At 40.4% G+C, this 21,591-nt stretch overlaps 1 protein-coding gene across 11 annotated transcripts in view; it reads right to left on the bottom strand.

Annotated features, from left to right (window-relative positions):
- Positions 1-2,569: 2,569 nt before the first annotated feature.
- Positions 2,570-21,591, bottom strand: part of LOC139478944 (prostaglandin E2 receptor EP3 subtype-like) — an 83,058-nt gene continuing 64,036 nt past the window's right edge. For 10 of the 11 annotated variants that reach the window (XM_071261654.1, XM_071261649.1, XM_071261652.1 and 7 more), the window contains 2 exons: positions 7,304-8,207; positions 2,570-6,381 (listed from right to left, as the gene is read on the bottom strand). In XM_071261654.1, coding sequence (XP_071117755.1) covers positions 5,779-6,381; positions 7,304-8,161 — 1,461 coding nt within the window. In that variant the 5' untranslated portion in view covers positions 8,162-8,207 and the 3' untranslated portion in view covers positions 2,570-5,778. Of the gene's footprint in view, positions 6,382-7,303; positions 8,208-8,582; positions 8,633-21,591 lie in introns of those variants that run through there. The other variant, XM_071261655.1, reaches the window with a different exon arrangement.

Below are 21,591 nucleotides of genomic sequence, written 5' to 3'. Positions count from 1 at the left end.
AGAGAGTTGTGTCCCTCAGGTGTGTCAGAATCCTATGATCATGGCAATTATGTTTCTTTGGTAGGCAGACACAGAGACAGACAGACACAGAGTGAACGAGTGAGTGAGTGAGTGAGTGAGTTTGCTTGATCAAACGCAATGCCGAAAACAAAATCATACATTGGATGTACATGTACTTGTCGGAGCAGGGGGGTCGTAAATAAGTCATACAGGTTTCAAGGTGTTAGTTAGTCAATCCGGTTTCGTCGATGTTTACATTTCTATAACCACGAGCACGTGTTTATTGTGGCCTGACCAAGGGTCATAATCGGAATGAATCTCGGATTTGAGCCCATAACCACCGGATCCTTGCATCAAAGGGACGCCACTCTTCATAAAGAGGGTAACAAAATGGTCCACCCGTGGCCCCACCTTTCGACGTCATTCCCTGAAACGTTATAGGTGGCATACATGGTACGTAGTTACGTAAGTCATTGAATGTTGCACTGTCTTCATTATGCGAGTCAGTGAGTGAGTGCATTTGGTTTAACATCGCTTTTTAACATTTTTCCAGTTTTATCACGGCGTGCCAGCTTAATGTGGGAGGAAAGCCCGAAGTGATGCAGGTCTCAGACGTTAACCACTTCGGTGTAACCCACGAGCAGGGGTATGGTGCTGACAAACCTAGAAACATAATCGGGGCGAACTGGGATTCGAATCTACAATCATAGGCCAAGGGACGCAACTCTGTTCAGCGATTCGCGGCGCCTTAGACGACTGGGCCACCCGTGCCTTCCTGTTGGAATAGAGCCCGGTCTTACTCGTGTAAGAGTTCAGTGACACGTTTCACAAAATCAACACCACGACCGCTGGTACACCTTCGTTTGAAAGTGATTTACCGCTTTGTTGACACGAATATGTCGTGTTAGTGCTCAGATATGGTGTTGGCAAACCAAGGTTCTTAATCAGAGAGGGGATTTTAACTGCGGACATCGGTTGTTGGCAACAAAACATCAGTACAAATTTTACGACTGCTTCAACATGAAGCAGAAGAAGCCTAGATTTTATGCATCACCCGTCAAATATGTGTGCGCTTGTGTCAGTGTGTGTGGTAGTCTGTCTTACAGACCCTGATACAAATATATATCAAATACAGCCCATGCAAGTCTATAATGTTTGGCAAGTCTAGATTACTGCAGTATGAAATTGAAATGGGTCCCTGGGCTCCCTTTTTTTATATTTTTATTAAGATAACTGAACAACTGTTTTTTTCTGTACGATATGTTCATTTCAGAGACTAGATGTTAGTCTATGTGTGTGGCTGCTTGTACTAATGCCGATGCTAGCGCTTTGGGCAGGACAGCGGTGGACTTGTGTTTCCGTTTGGATCTGCACGCGGTCTTCCATGCCACGACAAGCGGACACTTAAAGCCACTCGCTTCGTAATACATTCACTTCAAATATTTTATATTAAGAAGTGCCGTGCATTTACAGTATGTAAACCGGAATGTTTTTAACACCCGCTTGAATGTTTTTGTTTGTTTCTATTATTTGTTTTACGCAACTGTCAGCAATATCCCAGCTATATCACGAGTGTCTGTAAATAGACGCCTGGACCACACAAACTTGTGACTGATATTATGTTTGTTTGTTGTTTAACGCCGCTCTCATCGATATTCCAGCTATATGACGGCGGTCTGTAAATAATCGAGTCTGGACCAAACAATCCAGTGAGTGACATCATGAGCATCGATCCACGCAATTGGGATACGATGACATGCATTAACCAAGTCGGAGAGCCTGACCACACGATCCCGTTAGTCGCCTCTTACGGCAAACATAGGTTGCTGAAGACCTATTCTACCCCTGATCTTCACAGGTCGACTGATATTATGAGTAACCCCCCACGCTCTTGGGGGGCGATAACTCGTAATCATCAACCCTGTTATCTAACCTGACCACCCGATCCATTTTGTCGTCCTCAGTCCTTCTCTGCCAGTATAGGTTACCGGAGGCCGATTGTTACCTCTTGAAAATGAAAATTTATAAAAACATGTTTGAATAAAACACGCCCATTCTGTCCACATATGAAACAAAATCAAGACAAACAAAAACATAAATGTATTTAATATTTATTGAGACATATCACAGGCGTAGTTCACATAAGAGATGACAGTTGTTCACAATTATGCTACTGACAATACCTACTGTATACACTATGTACATATCACAAAACAGTTGTACATTGCAGAGACCAACATGTCACATGGCTTTACACGTCAGGCGAAGGATGAAATGTGCACTATATGTACATAGCAAAATATGTCAATCATCATTTACCAAAAAGGTGTAATTAGATTCATTGAAAACACCGAATTAAGATACCATTTCTAACTTGCCACAGTAACGACATAGACAGATTATGTGATCATATTTTACGTCTTTGGTATGAATTTTGGTTGTATATTACAGGCATTATCTACGATATAAAATCGAACTTCTGACATCACAAGTTTTAAAAGAAACAAATCTAAACAACGCGTATTATATAGTTTGTATGAGCCCCCCCCCCCCCCCCCCCCCCCCCGGAGATTTGTTGAAACAAGATGACAGTGAGACACTCAACGCGCCTCCAGGTCATCTATAACAAAAATAAACATCTCATGCGTTTCATTTCAGAATAGCTATTTGAAAATGAGCTTCGCGGAGATTTGTTTGGAACAAGATGACAGCGAGACACACAACACCCCTCCAAGCCATCTATAACACGTGTTTTGTATTGCAGTTGTGCCACTTAAACGATATCTAGGGATTTTGACCAAAATATCAGTTTCAGCATAAAAAAACATAAATCTTGAATTAGGGACCGGTACAATCTTTTACATTCACAAGTGAAACAGTTATCATGTCTATTTATGTATTTACTTATCTAAATTGTCTGTTATCCCAAGCCCTTTAACATTCGTGAAAGATAAGGTATCCTTTTTTTACAAGAAGGATGAGGAAGAAGGAGTTTCAGAATGCCCCGCGTGGGAGTTACAGCACAACATGGGGAGCAATTCACACGGCCTCAAGAGACATTGTTGCAGTATCAATTGTCTTAAGGTGTGACTACTTAATAGGCGTGTCAAGTATACAGTTGTTCTCTGCTCTAAGAATGTACTGTGTATATGGTATTAAACAGAACAAATACATTCAACTCCGGATATGACTGAGACGGATGTCTCAGAATACGGCCGGGTAATGGTAAAAAGAGCGAAATTCGTCAAAAATCAGTGTAAGTTTGTTAAACATTTGATTTACGTGAATAACGAATTGCACGATGTCTCCCAAACGTTTTCATGTGTCAGTATATAAACAGAATTCAGTCAGACGTTCATTATTCCGTTGAAGTTTGTTTTCATGTATATTTGTGAGCTTGTGATCACACAGATGTTCAGCTGATGACATACAGCTAGGAACTGCAAACCCATGAATTGTAATAAGGCATAGTCCAGGAAAAGGCAACATGTTTCTATAATAACAATACAAAAGACATATAATTTCAAACATTATCACCGGTTCGGGTCATGGTTATTTAATGTTTGGAATGTCAGTTCATGTACGTCCAATAATACAAGCCACAGAAATCTGTGCTTGCACGAAAAGTACATTCCAGCATTAAGATTGCAACATAAAAGGCATACATGTTGCCATGGTAGTCGCCCAATCCATTGCAAGGGACTTATCATAGCATCTTTCGCTCTGGTTTTCCAATCCGCTACAAAAAATACTGCAATTACGTTTCACGATGTTTCTTCTGTTGGGAATATAGAAACATGATCACAACATATGTCTTAGTAAGTGTTCATACTCAAGATATCTTTTAATGTAGTGAAATGTGAAGATTATTTAAGAATTCAAATAGAATCTTCAGTTTCTTTTCTTCTTCCAAATGATAAAGTGCACATCAACTGTGTCTTCATTAATACTGGTTGTACCACGCATTTTACAATACTGTATTTATTTGTACCATTTCATATATAACATATATTATTGGACTAAACGTGAATCAATTCAAATGTCCCATCACAAATTCCTTTTTGATCATTTTCATTTAGGCTCAACATGAAACACGTGATCATGTGTGAAAAATGATTATCCGATGTTATATTAGCTTTCGTTCAGAAAATAATATGTTGTCCTCTGCAATTCATATGTACAAAATTAATACTTAAACACACAAACACGATATATGTACATACAAATACGGCATTCTGTGGATACCTACAGCTAGATTTCCGTTTAAGTGCCTACTGCTTTGTGAATATGTGCTTTGAAGTACTGATACGGTGTTGAACAGTTGTAAATAATTAAAACAACCCGTTGATTGTCAGCACGACATTTTTGTCAACTCCACTTTATGCCATTTATGTATCAGGGGAGGCCATTTTGAATTTTAAACGCGCTGATAACAACGGTAGTGGAGATATAATTGCTTTTTGAATAAACAATATTTACATACATTTTGTAATATTCACATAACTACGAGAACACACGGAACAGATATACACTGTATCGGAGTATTTTCTTCAACATCTTGTGTCAAAATAGTAGACGACATATGAATGTTAGAAAATGAAAACAAAACACATATGACGTCTACTCTGATTAACATATCCTTTTTCAACATAATGCCAGAGATTATTTTTGAATGAGGGCGTGGGATGTGAGGAAAACGATGTAGGCGCGCAAAAAGTCATTTTGATATATATTAAAATGCCTGGCAAAAGAAAGTGTACGCTAAGACAATTGGATTTGACCAAACCATTAGAAACGTTTTCAAAACGTTACCAGGCTGAAATTAGTAGTGAGTGAGTGAGTTGGGTTTAACGCCGCTTTTAACAGTATTCCAGTTATATCACGGCGTGTCAGCTTAATGTGGGAGGAAAGCCCGAAGTGATGCAGGTCTCAGACGTTTACCACTTCGGTGAAACCCACGAGCACGGATATGGTGCTGACAAACCTAGAAACATAATCGGACCCACAATCATAGGTTTCTGGCATGCCCAAGGGACGCAACTCTGCAAAGCGAATCGCGGCGCCTTAGACGACTGGGCCACCCGTGCCCCCTGAAATTAGTACTTGAAACACGGAACACTTATGGACCAAAATCCAAGTGTCATATCCGTACCAAGTGCATAACTATCGAATAACCATTTCATGTTTGTTTCAATTTTAGCCACAATCAAAAATGGTTTGGTGCTTTCTTTTGCCCGACAGTTTATAATGAAGGATCTTGCGCTTGTGGGCTAGGGTTGACGCCGTTTTTAGCAATATTCAAGCAACATCACGGTTAGGGACATCAGAAACGGCCTTCACCACCATGTGGAATCTGAACGATCTTCATATCAAGTGGTATGTAGATATGCTTGCTGTCGCGTGACTTGATTTCTGGTCCATCACTTGATTGTCTGGTCTGTTTTTCATGCCGCCGTCGCATGGCAGGAAAACTGCTGTGCAGTGTCAGGCAACAAACATATTTTTTGCACATTGTGTGTGTGGCGGGTGCGACGGATAGGGCAGGACATGCTTACCCTTTTGTCGAACACATTGTGTCATCACTGATTTTCAGTGATCCATTCATATAATTTTCACGGCAATGTTACCTTATACGCTCAAAGGAATATCTTTCGTCGGATAATCGAGACTGGTCATTGTCTGAAGTTGACGCTTTATACTTATAGAATCTTGAATAGCTGTCTGGCCATGGGTCGTCTTCTTTGGAGGGACATATTAATGTTACATGATGAATGTTATTCATGACAGCTGTGTGTCAATACAATCGTTTTCAGTTGCTTTCAGATATACGGGTAAGCTGTATAATCTCTTTAACTTTTTGTTCCCATTAATGTCCCCACCATCACTGGATTCCCTCCTCTTCAACTTGTGTACCGCAATATACTCGTCAATACTGATAAAACTCGCCTTAGTCCTTATTTGAGGCTCAACAAACACATCCGATTCACTGTCACTACTTCCGTTAAGAGTTGTGTCCCTTAACTCCGGCCTCTTTGTGGCCTCTATAGCACTTCCGGTGTTTATTTTTTCGGGAATAACACACTCGTTCAGAGAATGATGACTGTTATGATGCCCTCCCGACACAGAATGTAGCTGGTAAGCAGCAAATGAACCGTTCTGAGATCCTTCAGTGTGTGCTGCAAAATGCCTTCGTGATGAACTTGGCCGTTTCCGTTGTGCCACAAATTGCTTGACCCTTCTGAGGAATTTGAAAAACATTGCTTTTCTCAAAAGAATGTAGAGCCACGGATCGAGAATTTGGTTGATACTTGCCAGACGAATACTTATCAAGTCCTTTTTGACATCTATTTGTCCAGTGATCTGATTTGTAAGGATATGAACCTGAAATTATATTAAATTGAATATTAACACACACATATAACCACTGAAATGAGATAACGAAATTGAATGTTAATGTTGACAGGTTAATTGGATATATTGTAGAACAATGATGATCCCTGTAAAATCCGCCTCAAAACAATATGGCCTGATATCAAACGACTGCTTTTCTCGAGCTACGGATTATTTTCGACGGTGTTCTGCACATCAAGATGGGAGGTTTCATTGCCATATCTATCTTGATACAATGGATGAGTAATTTAGAGATGCTGGGTACCCTTACACTGCACATCAAGGATTGTCGTAAGTAAGCTACTGTTATAGATATGTTCAACTGTTCATGATTCCTCCTGATTTATAAGATGGCTTCGTTATTCACAATCAATCTCATGACAAGAACCTTCCCATTAAAAAGTTCTAACCACACCAGGAAATATCTTGAAACAAATTACCCTCGTTGAATTGTTTTTGTAGTGCAATTTTGCACACTTTCACAAACTTATGCAGTAAACGGAAATTAAGCCTCAGAAACATGACGCAAGTGCAAGTATAGAATTACAAAGCCCCAGACGTCCGTAAATTCGCATTTTGTCGTGGCTGTGAGGATGATCCTATTGATTAATGTTACAACCATTATCTAGCTTATTTGAATACATTATTTGAACAAATCACTGGTTATAAATTACAGATGCTCATATAAATAGACAAAGATGCAATGAATTGGATATTTGTTTCATATGGTTTCGATCTTTTATTGTGTTTATACAAGTTGTACAACTATTCTTCAATGGACGTTTGATTTGTGTATGTTGTGCGTGATTATAAACTGGATTTAGTTTTGTAGACATTCTAACTTTTAACTGCAGAAACTTTAACAGGCTGATATAATAATGTGCATTCGGATGTTGTGTTGACGAATACTCACGTTGAGGGGCACATAGCAGGTACAGAAAACAATGGTGATTGCGCCAAGAAACCACACCATCTGGGTTTCCATTTCCATCTCGAGTATGTTCCTGTGACGATGTCCGCTAACGCGCAACCTCCGGTCAATGGATGGGGAGTTGTTGATCCTCCGTGTCCGCCGCATCTGCAGCAACGTCACGACAACGATACAGTTGGCCACAAAGATGAGGGAGATGACAAGGATGTTCATGATGGAGAATAAATAGGCAAACGCCGCGTCAGTGTTGCTCTGTCGGTGAAAATTCAAGAAGCACCATGATTTGGGAAACTGGAGTGCATATGTCCCCAGACCCATGAAAGGAAGAGTACAGAAGGACAGAGTAAATATCCAGCAGCCGACGATCATAAACTGGGCTTTTCTGACTGTTACGACTCGTGCGTAGAAGTAGGAGAACCTCAAAGCTAGAACACGTTCCATGGACATTATCAAAACCAACAGTGGGGTTAGAATTCCAAAACACACCATCGTGAAACCATGGTATTTGCACACGGGGTCTCCACCTTGCCATTGAAGATTGTTAGCGTATGTGATAATTGCGATTGGTCCTGCACACATCTGGCCAATGACGTCAGTCCACGCCAACCCAGCCAGCATCGTGAAGAACACCGTCTTTCTGACTTCCTTTTTGGACGTGTACAAAACAACAAGAGCAAGGACATTTCCAAGGACGCCCGTTGACAGCATGAGAATGGGTGTCGACAAATTGATGCCCAGCGACTGTTTGTTGCATGTTGTGTTACCACCGGCTGGGTCTTTGCACAAAGCATCCACATCCCTCATTGTGTCGTTAACATGCGACATATTGACAAACTCCATCGTGGTAGTCAGATAACACCGGCCCGGTTTGAAGTCTTATGTGAATCTGGAAGAACAAATTAAAGATATACTTTAGTTATTTGTATGGTTGATGTGTTTTCCCTTTTAACAAAACGAGGATGAGAGATAATGGCTGTTGGGTTTAGCGTTGCTTAACGATGTTTCAGATCAGTACCAAAGTGATGCTCGTAGAGACAAAGCGAAAAACCCTTTCCATAATCATAAAAGGCGGTCGGGTAGCCTAGTGGTTCAAGCGTTCGCTCGTCACGCCGAAGACCCGGGTTCGATTCCCGACATGGGTACAATGTGTGAAGCCCATTTCTGGGGTCCCCCGCTGTGATATTGATGGAATATTGCTAAAGGCGGCGTAAAACCATACTCAATCACAAAAACCATAAAAGAAGAAAATGTGGTATTCGACCCCAAGATCAGCGGATCCTGCACATATAGTTTATCCTCCCCCTTTCAACAATGTGAGACACAATAAGGCCATCTAATAAAACTTACAATCTGAAACATGAAGGAATTATCAAAGTTGGCACAGCACTTTCAAGTCTAAATGTCATTTGTATTGTTTCATTTATGCTTGTAACACGCCGCATGACTCAGTATTGCGTTATATATTCATTGCAATCTAGACTTCAATCACAGTCCTTAACACCCCTGTTTACATGCCAGTGTTGTGTGCCTTGAAGTTGAGCAACTTGCCCTTTCAGGGAATTATATAACTGTGCCAACTCAATTAAAGGAAGGTCTGGGTATAATAACGCATTTGGCGTCAACTAAAACACTTGATGGGTGTGCTACAACCAACAACAGCCAAAAGAAATCAAATTTCATTATTGCCATGGCAACTGTGTAAATTCACGCTTCAAAGGTCTTTTTTGCTTAAAACTGAACATCTGCAAGAGTGACAAACAACTCGCAGTGACATTATGACGGCCCCCACTACACATCCGTGAGAGAATAGTTCAATTTGTGCGCTGATGGTCATTAAGGGCGGATTCGTCTCCACCAGAAAGACTTGCCCTGCCTCAGTGAATAAACCATGCAACAGATCAATCATTTTATAATGCCCCTTAATGTATACCGGTGTGACAATGTCTGATTACTTTGATTAGGAAGCGACATAAATACGTATGTCCTTACACATACTCTGATCAACATTCCTGCAAAAACTGCATTTGCTGTAGACATCACTAGTTTGTTTGACTGTCTGTTGTTTAACGCCGCATCCAGCAATATTACAGCTTTATGAAGGCTGTATGTAAATAATCGAGTTTGGATCAGACAATCCAATTACTAGGGTTTGAATCCACTCTCTTAGAGTGAAGCACCAAATCGCCAGCACACAAAGTCAGCAATCTACCCCGGTCAGCCACAGAGAGTGTAGGTTCGAATCCCAGATGGTAGGTTCGAGTTATCGGAAATCAAGTTTGAGGAAGCCTCGTAGCTGAGTGGGTTAGATCGCGGACAATGTATGCTCGCGATTAGGTTCCTCACTATTTGGGTGTAGGTTCGAATCCCGGGTGAGTATCCACGGACACTAGTTTGGGGGAGTACAAGCACACACACATACACACACACGTCGCTAATAATCATGAACGCGAAGTTAAAATCTATTTCACATCAGCTCACAATACAATACATTCATCTTAAATCATACAAGCAAGTATAATTTGCATAAATGTTTCACACCGCAGGCTGCTATGTAAATAATGGAGTCGATGGAATCAAACTAGTGACTGACAGAATGAGCACACACCATCTGGGTTTGATGACACCCAATCAACCAAGTTACAGAACCAGGCCACCGATCCCCGTTTGTTGGCTCTAGAGCCAGCATAAGAGTGAATGAAGTGAGTTGGGTTTAACGCCGCTTTTAACATTTTTCCAGTTATATCACGGCGTGTCAGCTTAATGTGGGAGGAAAGCCCGAAGTGATGCACTTCGGTGAAATCCACGAGCACAGGTATGGTGCTGACAAACCTAGAAACATAATCGGGGTGAACCGGGATTCGAACCCACAATCATAGGTTTCTGGCGTGCCCAAGGGACGCAAATCTGCACAGCGAATCGCGGCGCCTTAAACGACTGGGCCACCCGTGCCCCCGCCAGCACAAGAGACCTGCTCATCCCCGGGATCCAAACGTAGCTAGCAAAGCAGGAGACAGAGGTTAAGTTACACGTAGAGTTCACCCAGACAAACAGTCGACATTCCTCCACCATGCGACACGCCTGGTAATATTTCCCAATCTGCACTTAAGGGGCGGTAGTTTATGACTAGTGTCTCCAATGGATGTTATTAACCTCGTCCCTTCATCTCCCTACGGGCAATTCTAACACATGTTTATTTACAACGCATTTTCGGCACATAGTCTGCAATCAATTTACATGCACATTAACATGCACGTGTCATTATTGATAGAGTTCGTGCAATGAACAAATACTAACTTTGTCAACACTGACATCTGTGGCCAAGTGTGGGTAATTGGCACATAAAAATGAAAGGACGAGGCGGAGATTGCTTTCAAGTATCTTAAATCAAGTTTAATATTCAGGAAGAAGGTACTTCACATGATTACAGACTCGGAATCCTAAAGACATACAGTATATGACAATAACCTGACATGTTTGCCATAGAAGGCAACAATGCTTGTCGTAAAAAGCGACTAACGGGATCGGGTGGTCAGGCTCGCTGACTTGGTTTAAAACAACAAACAAACAAACAAACGTTATCCTGAATTTGTGTTATAAGTTACAACCAGTGTCAAACTGAGCAAACGTTACACTGTAAAACACTTTGCTCATATGCTTATAAAATATGAGTGCGCCAAATCCATGATCTAGCCAGATATCTACATGTGATTGTCTAATTAATGAAATACGAGGAGATGACCCCATGACGGTAAGACATTTGCTCCACTTCTGGAGCTGGGGTATTTGACCTCCAGGGGTAAATTTTGAAAACATGTTTATATGGCGAAATTTACCCCTCTTGGTACATTTTGCCTGTGCATGTAATCTAGGCTGGAGCACTTACAGTAACTAGCGTAGTTAATATATTGGTGGTAATAAGGTTTTTATCTGACACATGTTGGTAAACTAACTTTTTATCAGTTAACAGTAGGCATGTGTTAGTTATCTCTACGGTTCATATATTAACATATTTGTCGTCTTTAGCACGTTTCTGTTTGATTCATGGTAGCTCTCTTTGATACACATGTTTTTTTAACCATCACGCTAATCCAAATGTGGGCGGTGGGGTAGCCAAGTGGTTAAAGTGTTCGTTCGTCACGCCGAAGACCCGGGTTCGATACCTCACATGGGTACAATGTGTGAAGCCCATTTCTGGTGTCGCCGCCTTGATTCTGCTGGAATTTTGCTAAACATGGCGAAAAACAATACTCGCTCAATATATTGGAATTCGTTCCTCTGAGACAAGCGTGGGGGACACGTTATCCGCATGTATCAGTTATCCAGCAACGCCAGTCCAGGGGACACCAACAATGGACTCCACAGAATTACCCAAGTGGTAATCCAACCCATGTGACCATGTGTTCGGCGTGACGAGCCAAGCATTATCCACTGGTGAGTTTGTTTAACAGATTTGTACTCATGTTACACGAAGTATCCGCTTAATGAGAACGAAACTCCAATGTGATACGGGTTTTAGGCAGCTTCCACTTCGGAAACCCAAGAGAATCATTATCAAGAAGAATCTGGGATACGAATCGACGATCACAGGATTCTGATACACCCAAGGGACGTAACTCTGCACAGCGAATTGTGGCACCTTGAAGGCTTGGGCCATTTGTGTGTTGAGTGTGTTCCAAACATGTGTTCGACAATATGGCTCTATGCGTAAAAATCATGTGCAAAAATCATCTTTTGAATTAAAGTCATCTATCAAAATCACGATTTATTAAGAGGGTTCATAAAAAATGTAATTTCCACTGCGATGCGTCAACAGCAACATCGAAGAGAACTTGTACATCACCACCTACATGAGGTGTTATCAAGCAGTTTTAATACATTTTCGTTTACATCTTAGAGAGGGCCTTGGGAAATGATCAAACTACAGTTTGTGCAGAGTATACTGATTGCCAGATGGTGATCTCCGTGGATGTTGATAAACACTTCAAGCCTGAATGGACCCTATAAATCGTATAGAGTTTCATAAAGTCCTGACCTCTTTACGAACGAGGCTGTTTGTTCAAACGTGGATATGTCTTTTTGATAAGCATGCCTCAAGTACTGCGACCTCATGGAGTCCTCACAGCATATTTCAAAAAGGAGATGTGTTTATGACAGGCGCCACATTTTCGCAAACACCTGGTATTATCTGTATCTGATTGTGATCCGGGGCGGTTGGGTAGCCTAGTGGTTAAAGTGTTCGCTCGTTACGCCGAAGACCCGGGTTTGATTCCCGACATGGGTGCATTGTGTGAAGCCCATTTCTGGTGTCCCCCGCAGTCGAATATTGCTAAAAGCGGCGTAATACCATGCTCACTCATTCATTCACTGATAATGACCCATTAACACAGGCTTATGATAAAGTCAGAATCGTGATATTGACTCTGCTTTTAGTAGAGAATTTGTAACATTATGGAAACATTATGGTTTTATCGCTTTTATTACTTTGACAAACAAAGTTAAACCCGAATTAATGTTAAGCGTATGTTGGGACACTGGAAGTCTACGTCGATGCTTTTAGAACCAAATCTTCATCAACATCATCAACATCCGTCACTTTGTTGACGAGACTAAAGCCAGTCATTATATTTTAATGCGTGGGTTATTGATCGTGGTCACTTATAACGTAAGACCCGTGATCCAATTATTTAGCGATAATATGATTATAACTACACTGAGTGGAAATAGAAGACATCTGTGGATGTGGATTCACACCGACAAACTAATTACAAAGGGAAGAATAATGTCAAGGCAACCTGGCCATGATATGCGGTACGTAGATACCGTGTACATACGTATAGTGGACGTTCCTAAACAAAAGCGGTGCGTATGGAATACTAGAAGGGACATCGTCAAAATTAACCAAAGCGCGATAATGTGACAACGCGACATTTTTGCCATTTGTCCCATTTTCGCGCTTTGAATTTTCCAAAGCGCAACAATGCGACAATTCAAGGTCTAAATATGTCGCGTTGTCGCATTGTCGCGCTTGGGTTAATTTTGACACTTTATGCTTGTTTTTGAAAGGGCGACAATTCGACAATGCGACAACGTGACAATGTCCCTTCTAGTATTCCATAGGTTCGACATGGCCTTCATCATTTCTATGTCACTTATAAATGCGTAATAATATCAAATACTCCATTATCTAACACCCTAAGATATAACTCATCCTCTTGTGTGAAGATCGTCCCGGCCAGATATCGAGCTGGCTTAAATTGCGATTTTGTGCATTAGCAAATGTTAACCATCTCAAACCACGCGTCACAGTTGCCGAGAGTATATAATTATGCCGACCAGTAACCCTGAAACCAGGCATACGTGTGTGTACGTGGGCGATGTGACAACCCAGACGCTTGTTCTTAACGACAGAACATTGCTGATTCGACTAAAAGCAATATTTACCAACTCGTTTGCGTCAGTCTCACGGGTACGCGTGTGTGAATCTCCAACATAAACCGGAAGTTAAGATCAATGCGCATCAGAGGTCATATTGACACACGAACGTGCGACTTTGTACTGTGCGACCTGAAGCTTTGCTCGTGTGGGTTATCTTAAGAAGGTTAACCAGTTGGTATACCAACTTCGTGCCTTACAGGGAGGCTTCCTACTCCACCAGTACCGTTCCAGGTGAAGCCGCCCTGATTAGCACATTTACCGATACGATTTCTAGTTACATAGTAATGTCTATATACTATAGGCGTTAAACAGTGATCTCCCGAAAAGTAGTGTCCAGATTAACTGAATACGTGAGTGAGTATGGCTTTACGCCGCTGTTAGCAATGTTCTAGCAATATCACGACAGTGGACTCCGGAAATGTTTGTTTGTTTGTTGTTTAACGCCACACTCAGCAATGTTCCAGCTATACGACGGCGGTCTGTAAATAATCGAATCTGGACCAGACAATCCAGTGATTGATATCATGAGCATCGATCCACGCAATGACATGTATCAACCAAATCAGCGAGCCTGACCACCCGATCCCGTTAATCGCCTCTTACGACAAGCATAGTCGATTTTTACGGCTGAAGATCTATTCTAACAAGGAGCGTCGATTCCGGAAATGAAATCCACACAATGTACCCTTGTGGGGAATCGACCCCCGGTCTTCGGCGTGGAGACTTTACGTTTTAACCACAAGATTACCCCACCGCCATCACATAATATCAAGCACACCAATGAACATTGATACATATCGAATACATTTAAAAGCTAAATCGATTCGTCCTTTTTATTAGTCTCTTTTGAACAGAATATAATATGCAATGTAATAGCGTTAATAGCGGTATGCTACACATAGTACTGAACCAAATATGCTTGCAATAGTCAAACGGGTACTTTTACAGTATCATTTACATGTATACATCCGTAAGAGAACTGATGTATTTGCCACACACCAAGGTAAAGGACTTGCGTTATGTGTTTGGTTAACACACATTCAGCGAATGACATCTGAAACATGTGTCTTTGAGCCCTGTTTTGAATCTGAACATAAATACAACGTCGGTGTATGTTCCATGCATGGGCCAGCCAAGCTCGGTAGGTAACAGGTGCACTTTATCTCAGTACTGCCGGAGGATCAAAAGATTTCATGCTGATTTTATACCGAGTTGACCAAGTGCTGTATACCATAGCTTATCACAGAGTATACAGAATAAACCTGAATATCACAGGATATAATAAAATAGATCTGAATATGACAGAATACAAACGAATATCACAGAAGATAACTGAACACCACACAATATAACCGAATATCACACAAACATAATTGAAGGAATATCAATTGCTGAATATCACAGAATATAACTGAACTTCACTGAATGTAACTGAATGTCACATAATATAACTGATTATCACACACCATAACTGAATATCACAGAATATAACTGAATATCACACAATATAGCTGACCAGTCTGGAATATAACTGATTATTACACAATATAACTGAAATACTGAATATCACAGAATATAACTGAATATCACAGAATATAACGAACTGACGGATATAACGAACTGCTTTTTGGTACCGGCCATTTGCAGTATATATGCTCCATATATTCTTATAACGAATTACGGTTATAACGAACTAAAATCAGTGTTCCCTTTGAGCTCGTTTTAACTGTAGTTTACCGTATAAGCAAAGGATGAATAAATTATGAATATTACAATTTTGCCACAACAGTTTTACCGGATGCTGATAAAATGAGAAATAAGACCCTCCCGTGCAGAAACAAACAATACAAGAACCTGTCCTAAAATCAAATCAAACGCATGATGCGAATCAATACATCCAATTCCTCTCGCCAATGCTTTGCTTTGACATCTGATAAGCTGAATGAAGAAATAAGTAGGCTCTTATGACGTTCATGTCACATGGAGACATCAAGACACATCTCTATACCCACTTACTGTGATTATTCCCTTCATGGTCTGTTGGCCATGCATGGAGAGGCGCCCGTGTAACTGTGCTGTCAAAGTCTCCGATCTCAATAAAATATCATCCACACTACTTTGATTAATGTGAAAATGCAAAACTGTGAATAATTCTGATCCATATATATTTAATTCGTTTCAGTTGTTCTTATGGTCATATATCATATTTGCATCGCTGGCAGTGTTGACACATTGATCATAAAAGCTAAGCCCTAAATAGTCAAGCCTTTTCTTTGACATGATTATGACGGATTCTATTTGCTGCAGGTAATTCAGATGACATTAACAGTTATGAAGCATTATATCTAAGAGATTATGCCTTCTGACAAGCGATCAAGGTCAAATTAGGGAACGTTTTTCGCCACAGCTGCTGAAGGAAGTATTAAAAAAGTATTGAAATGTGTGTCAATGAAATGAGAATGTCATGCTCAATACTTCCTGTTTCTTGTTTACGTGGCAACTGCTGAAATATGACTGTAGCACAAGGTTGTTGTAGCATGACCATGCTGCTATAAAAACTGACTGTAGTAACCTGACCCGTGTTTCACGATCAAGATATAATATGAATCAGACGCACTGAGTGCATACACTCGTCGAACAAACAACTTGGTTTCAGTTTCAAAACAACAAAAAATGAAATAAACAAATAAATATTTCCGAAGAAACCTCATATCATGTATGACGCTTGTAACACCATGTTTCTGAAGCAAAGCACTGACGCCATTCATCAAAACGACATAATACTTTTACTATCATATTGAGGAAAGCATGTGGTGATGCACAATGCAGCTGCATTACATCGATAACCATGGACACATCTTGATATGATCATAACCGTAGATGTCCTAGTAACGTAATTTTACAGAAGGAAAGTGTTGAGGCTTAAAATGTTGATGCGATTTACTAAAATCATGTGTGATGAACGAGATGTTAGCATGATCACGAATGTACAAGTTAATGTCAACATGACATTTTGCCGAAAAAAAGTGTGGATGCTAATGAAAGACATCACTGTGATGTGATATAGTTGCATGAACGCGGTGTAATCGTGATCGCACGCACGGTGAATGAACACCTAAATGCATTTATAAAACCATTTGTATTGATGGTTTGATGGAAAGCATTGTGAAGTATCTGCTGCAGCGGACGTCGAGTTTACTTAAAATAACTTGTTCAATGTGACACATGCGAGCAGATTCGTATATGAAACGCATCGACTACATTCCGCATGCATACATATTTTGACTCACATGGGGACATTTTAATATTTGAAATCGAAATTTCAATAATCAACCATGAATTTTCCATCACGTGAACCTGCAATGTGGTATGAAGAGCAAGTTAACTTGTGATCGATAACGTATTATAACGTACTATACTAAGCATTGATCTGCACCGTCGAAGTAGGGCAGGTCAAACCAAAGCGTGGGTCATCCAGCTGATCACTAATCATAATCCTATCCAGACCCAGCCGATTGTCCAACCGCCTGAATGCCTTTAACGTCACGGATGAGGTACACTTGATCTTTACTTTCTCCAAAAAATGTTAATCTCTGCCTTAACGATTGATTGGTATATGAAGGCTTGCCAAACATTACGTTATATTGTAGCACATCACACGCAGGTAATCACTATAAACATTGCATAACTGTCACTTACAATGTAAACATATACAACAAAATACATGATGACTAAATCTGACCTCGCTTCTGGCGAAAGAAATGAACATATTAACAGGTGTTATCGACAAGTGACATGGTCAACAATTTCCCCGCAGGCACTATTGGATGGCAGCTAATGACCTCCTCTCCTCGTAAATGTGCAACATATGGTCGAGTCATTAGGCATGAAACATAATCAATGCGATGTGTCTCGGTGTATATTGTCACTTATGTAGTTAATATCAAATTGAACGACCTGTCATATGAATATACCCGGCTATATAGATCCAACTGGGGCTTGATAGTTTTCAATATATCATAGTCTGGTATAGTGTAGCCTGTGTCATCCGTGCAATAACAAACATAACGTATTTCAATAGGCGTTACATTTCATTTTGTGACTTGTATTACTTTGAACTAATAATGTTGTTTTTCGGGAAAGATGTAAAAATAGATATAACGTTATAAGAGATCCGTCTTTAAATGAGACTCCGGGTGAAAAAAATAGGTTCCCGTGAAACTGAGCAATAAAAAACAATTAAAAAACTAATATAGTATTGATTTACATCATGTTGTTCACTTTGTCTGATATTTGGTATAAGTGAGAAATGTATTGGTAGATTGGGAGTTGAGCATATCAAAATGTGTACCACAAATTGAAGCAATATATAAAGACGGCATTAATATTAGGGATATTTTCAAACTGCATTATTCAAAACGAAAGTCTTTACATCAGACATGCTTTGAAAGAAGATTGAGAAAATATGCTTCTTGTTCTGTTTACAGTGTGCACTAGGAATGATAACTACAAAAACGCAACATACAAAGTTTTAGACACAATGAATGGCTACGTTCATAAATCACAGATAGGATCGTGTAATCAATGGGCAATCTTTCTACAGACCATCTACTCACAACAGCCGTGAGCTATCAGACAATCATGGCAGGAGAACTTTCATTTTGAATAAAGCATAACTGTCTGTATATTTTTTGATACCGAGATTTTATATTTTGCATAAACCATACATTATATATAAGTTATTTGTATTTTATAAAACGGCGTTATACATATAGGCCAATAGCCAAACTGGATTGCATTAATAATCATAATCATAACCATAGTCATAATCATAATAATACAGACAACACATATCGGTTGGAACAGTGTTCCACAATTGGCGCATCGGTGACAATAATGATGTCAGATGCAATTCCCTATTCTGACTTGTACCGTATGTTCCCGTATGAATAATTGACTTGCATTTGCATGTGTTTGTGACGGGAGCCACTGGTGTGGTATCATCCCCATTTTATCATGAATCATAAACACATGTCCATGTTATAATCGGGATCGTACAATCGATCCTGTTTTGGGCAGAGATTTATTACGAATATGGAAATGGTTTTGTCGCTTTTATTTATTAGTATTATCATAGTACTATATTTACGACGCAAGTGTCCAAAGCTCTGAGACTGCCAGCGTAATTTTGTGGATAAGAGCGTTTCCTCGGAGAGCGCGAGATCGTAGGCTCGATCCCAGACCGTGTCATTCTAAAAGACGTTAAAAAGATGGCACTTGTTTTTACCCTGCCTGGCGCTCGGCATTAAATGACTAAAATAAAACAAGGACTGGTCGGCTCTGAGCTAGTATACTGTGTCTGAGTGGGGTATTTATGTTAAACTGCGACATGGCATCTCAGTGAGCTAGCCCTATAAACTCGGCATGTAATAATCTTGAACGCGACGTTAAACCCCATTTCACCTCACCTCATCTAACGCGAGTTTTTCAGTGTGACACGAGTATACACGATGTTCAAAGAATAATCCTCTGCTGAAGTTGACAATGCATTACGATGTCAACGGGCGTCATGAACACAGTGAGTTAGCAAAAAAAGCTAAAAGGTTTGACCTTAAGTAACCAATCACGACTAACCTAAAAGAAAATAGTCGATGCTGGTTGAGTCACACGCATTGGTGCAGGTTAGATCTCGATCATTAAACTTCGAGCACTTCTAGCTTACTTACGAAACTCTCCAATACGAGTCCAATGGCCCGTGACAAATTAATGTACAAAGTAGTCGATATTCTGGCTATCATTTCCTAACCACTACTTCCAGTGTTACAATGCTTGTCCAGGAATATACATAGCCCGCTTTAACGAATGCCTGCTTACGTCTATACCCTTATCAGTATCGGAAGGACACAGCCCACATTTTGTGTAATGCATTGAATCACGGAAAAGATAAATAACCTTCTCATGTTTTTATATGGTTTTTGTCAGAAATGGATGATAAGGTTTCAGCAAAGTGGAAATGAAGTCCCAACAAACCACAGGCAAATAAGTGAACAGAGATATCTGAAAATGGTTTTCTTTTACAATATGAATATCATAGTTTCTTGAATATATATCGAGTCCTTTGTGAACCTTCATGTGCACGCCGTATATGTGAGTGAGTGAGTTGGGTTTAACGCCGCTTTAAAAAGTATTCCAGTTATATCACAGCGTGTCATGTGGGAGGAAAGCCCGAAGTGATACAGGTTTCAGACGTTTACCACTTCGGTGAAACCCACGAGCATGGGTATGGTGCTGACAAACCTAGAAACATAATCGGGGCGAACCGGGATTCGAACTCACAATCATAGGTTGCTGGCGTGTCAAAATGACGCAACTCTTCACATCGAATCGCGGCGCCTTAAACGACTGGGCCATCCGTGCCCTCTGTATATGTAACAAATTGGGGTATCTGATTTGGAATGAGGAGACCAAAATGAATAAATCAATTTTTGTATGGTCGTTATATTATCCCTTGTTCCCAACCAAACCGTCGATCGTGATTGCAATGGCAATATTTCTAGAACATTTACTACATGGCTGTAATTATGTTGATGTTCCCGTGCCTTGATACGAGTTGATTATCCCGTGCAAATCCAGAGAGCCGCTACATGGCTGATGAGCAGACACTCGCGTGCTTTGCAGCAAATGCAAACAGAATACGTTTGTTTTCTGATAGTAACATGCAATTCGTTCAGATACGGCAGGTTAAGTTACATCACTCTCCAAATGACCCCTCATGGCAAAATCTCCCAGGAGATGAATTCCACGAGCCTAGGACACGGTCAACAACATCACTGCTGGGTTTACGTTAGACAAATACAGCACTGTCTGCAGTACTCTAATGAGCTTTACTGCAGGAAAACATGTGAATGGGAAAGGGAAACTTGAACTAGAGAAGATTGTGGAGACCTGGACATTCTTTCATCAGCGTCAGATATCTGCAATATGTCATCACCATCTTGATTGGGGGTGGAGGGATACAATCTTGTCTAAATAAATCTAGGGCGTGTGTTCATGTAGAAAGCATTTGGTTTTTGGTTTGGTTTTCATTCGTGTATGATTGCACTAGTTATGTTTTGTTGAATTAAATACATGAGTGAGTGAGTGAGTGAGTGAGTGAGTGAGTGAGTGGGTGGGTGGGTGAGTGAGTGAATGAGTGAGTGAGTGAGTGAGTGGGTGGGTGGATGGATGAGTGAGTGAGTGATCACAGTTTTGTACATAGGTTTAGTTTTAGCACGTCGTATATGCTTGATGTGGGAGGAAAGCCCGAAGCGTAGCCTTGCTCAAAGGTTGCACTGAAGTCCATGGGCGTAGAGTAATTCTATCCTTATAATGGGCAAGTCTAGATAATCGGACAGTACACCAGTCTTTTATAGAGACAACTTGTTCTCATTATGTATATAATCTAAAAATCATGATATAAACTAATAATTATTGCCTTAGAGACTCATGGAAGTCAACAGGAAGGGATGCAGACATTAGACTTCAACCCAACGAGCAGCAACATGATGCTGACTTAGAAACACAACCAGGGCGAAACGGATTTGGAACCCACGATCATAGGTTTCTGACACGTCCAAGGGACGCAATTCTGCAAAGCGAGTTGTGGTGCCTCAGACGACAGGACCTCCCTTGAGAGGTCGCTGCGTGAACATAAAGAAGTATTCAAATCTATTCCAATGTGATATGTGAACTCGTACGAACATTAAAATCATATATTCAGTACGCAAATGCACAACAACTAATGTCTGTGCCATCAAATGCTGAATATATGTTCAAAAATGTCAAAATTATGTGCT

Source organism: Haliotis cracherodii, unplaced genomic scaffold (assembly GCF_022045235.1).
Source record: "Haliotis cracherodii isolate W230 unplaced genomic scaffold, xgHalCrac1.p SCAF_4, whole genome shotgun sequence".
Lineage (NCBI taxonomy): Eukaryota > Metazoa > Mollusca > Gastropoda > Lepetellida > Haliotidae > Haliotis > Haliotis cracherodii.
The sequence above is the reverse complement of the archived record's forward strand: the minus strand, read 5'-3'. Positions and strand labels throughout refer to the sequence as shown.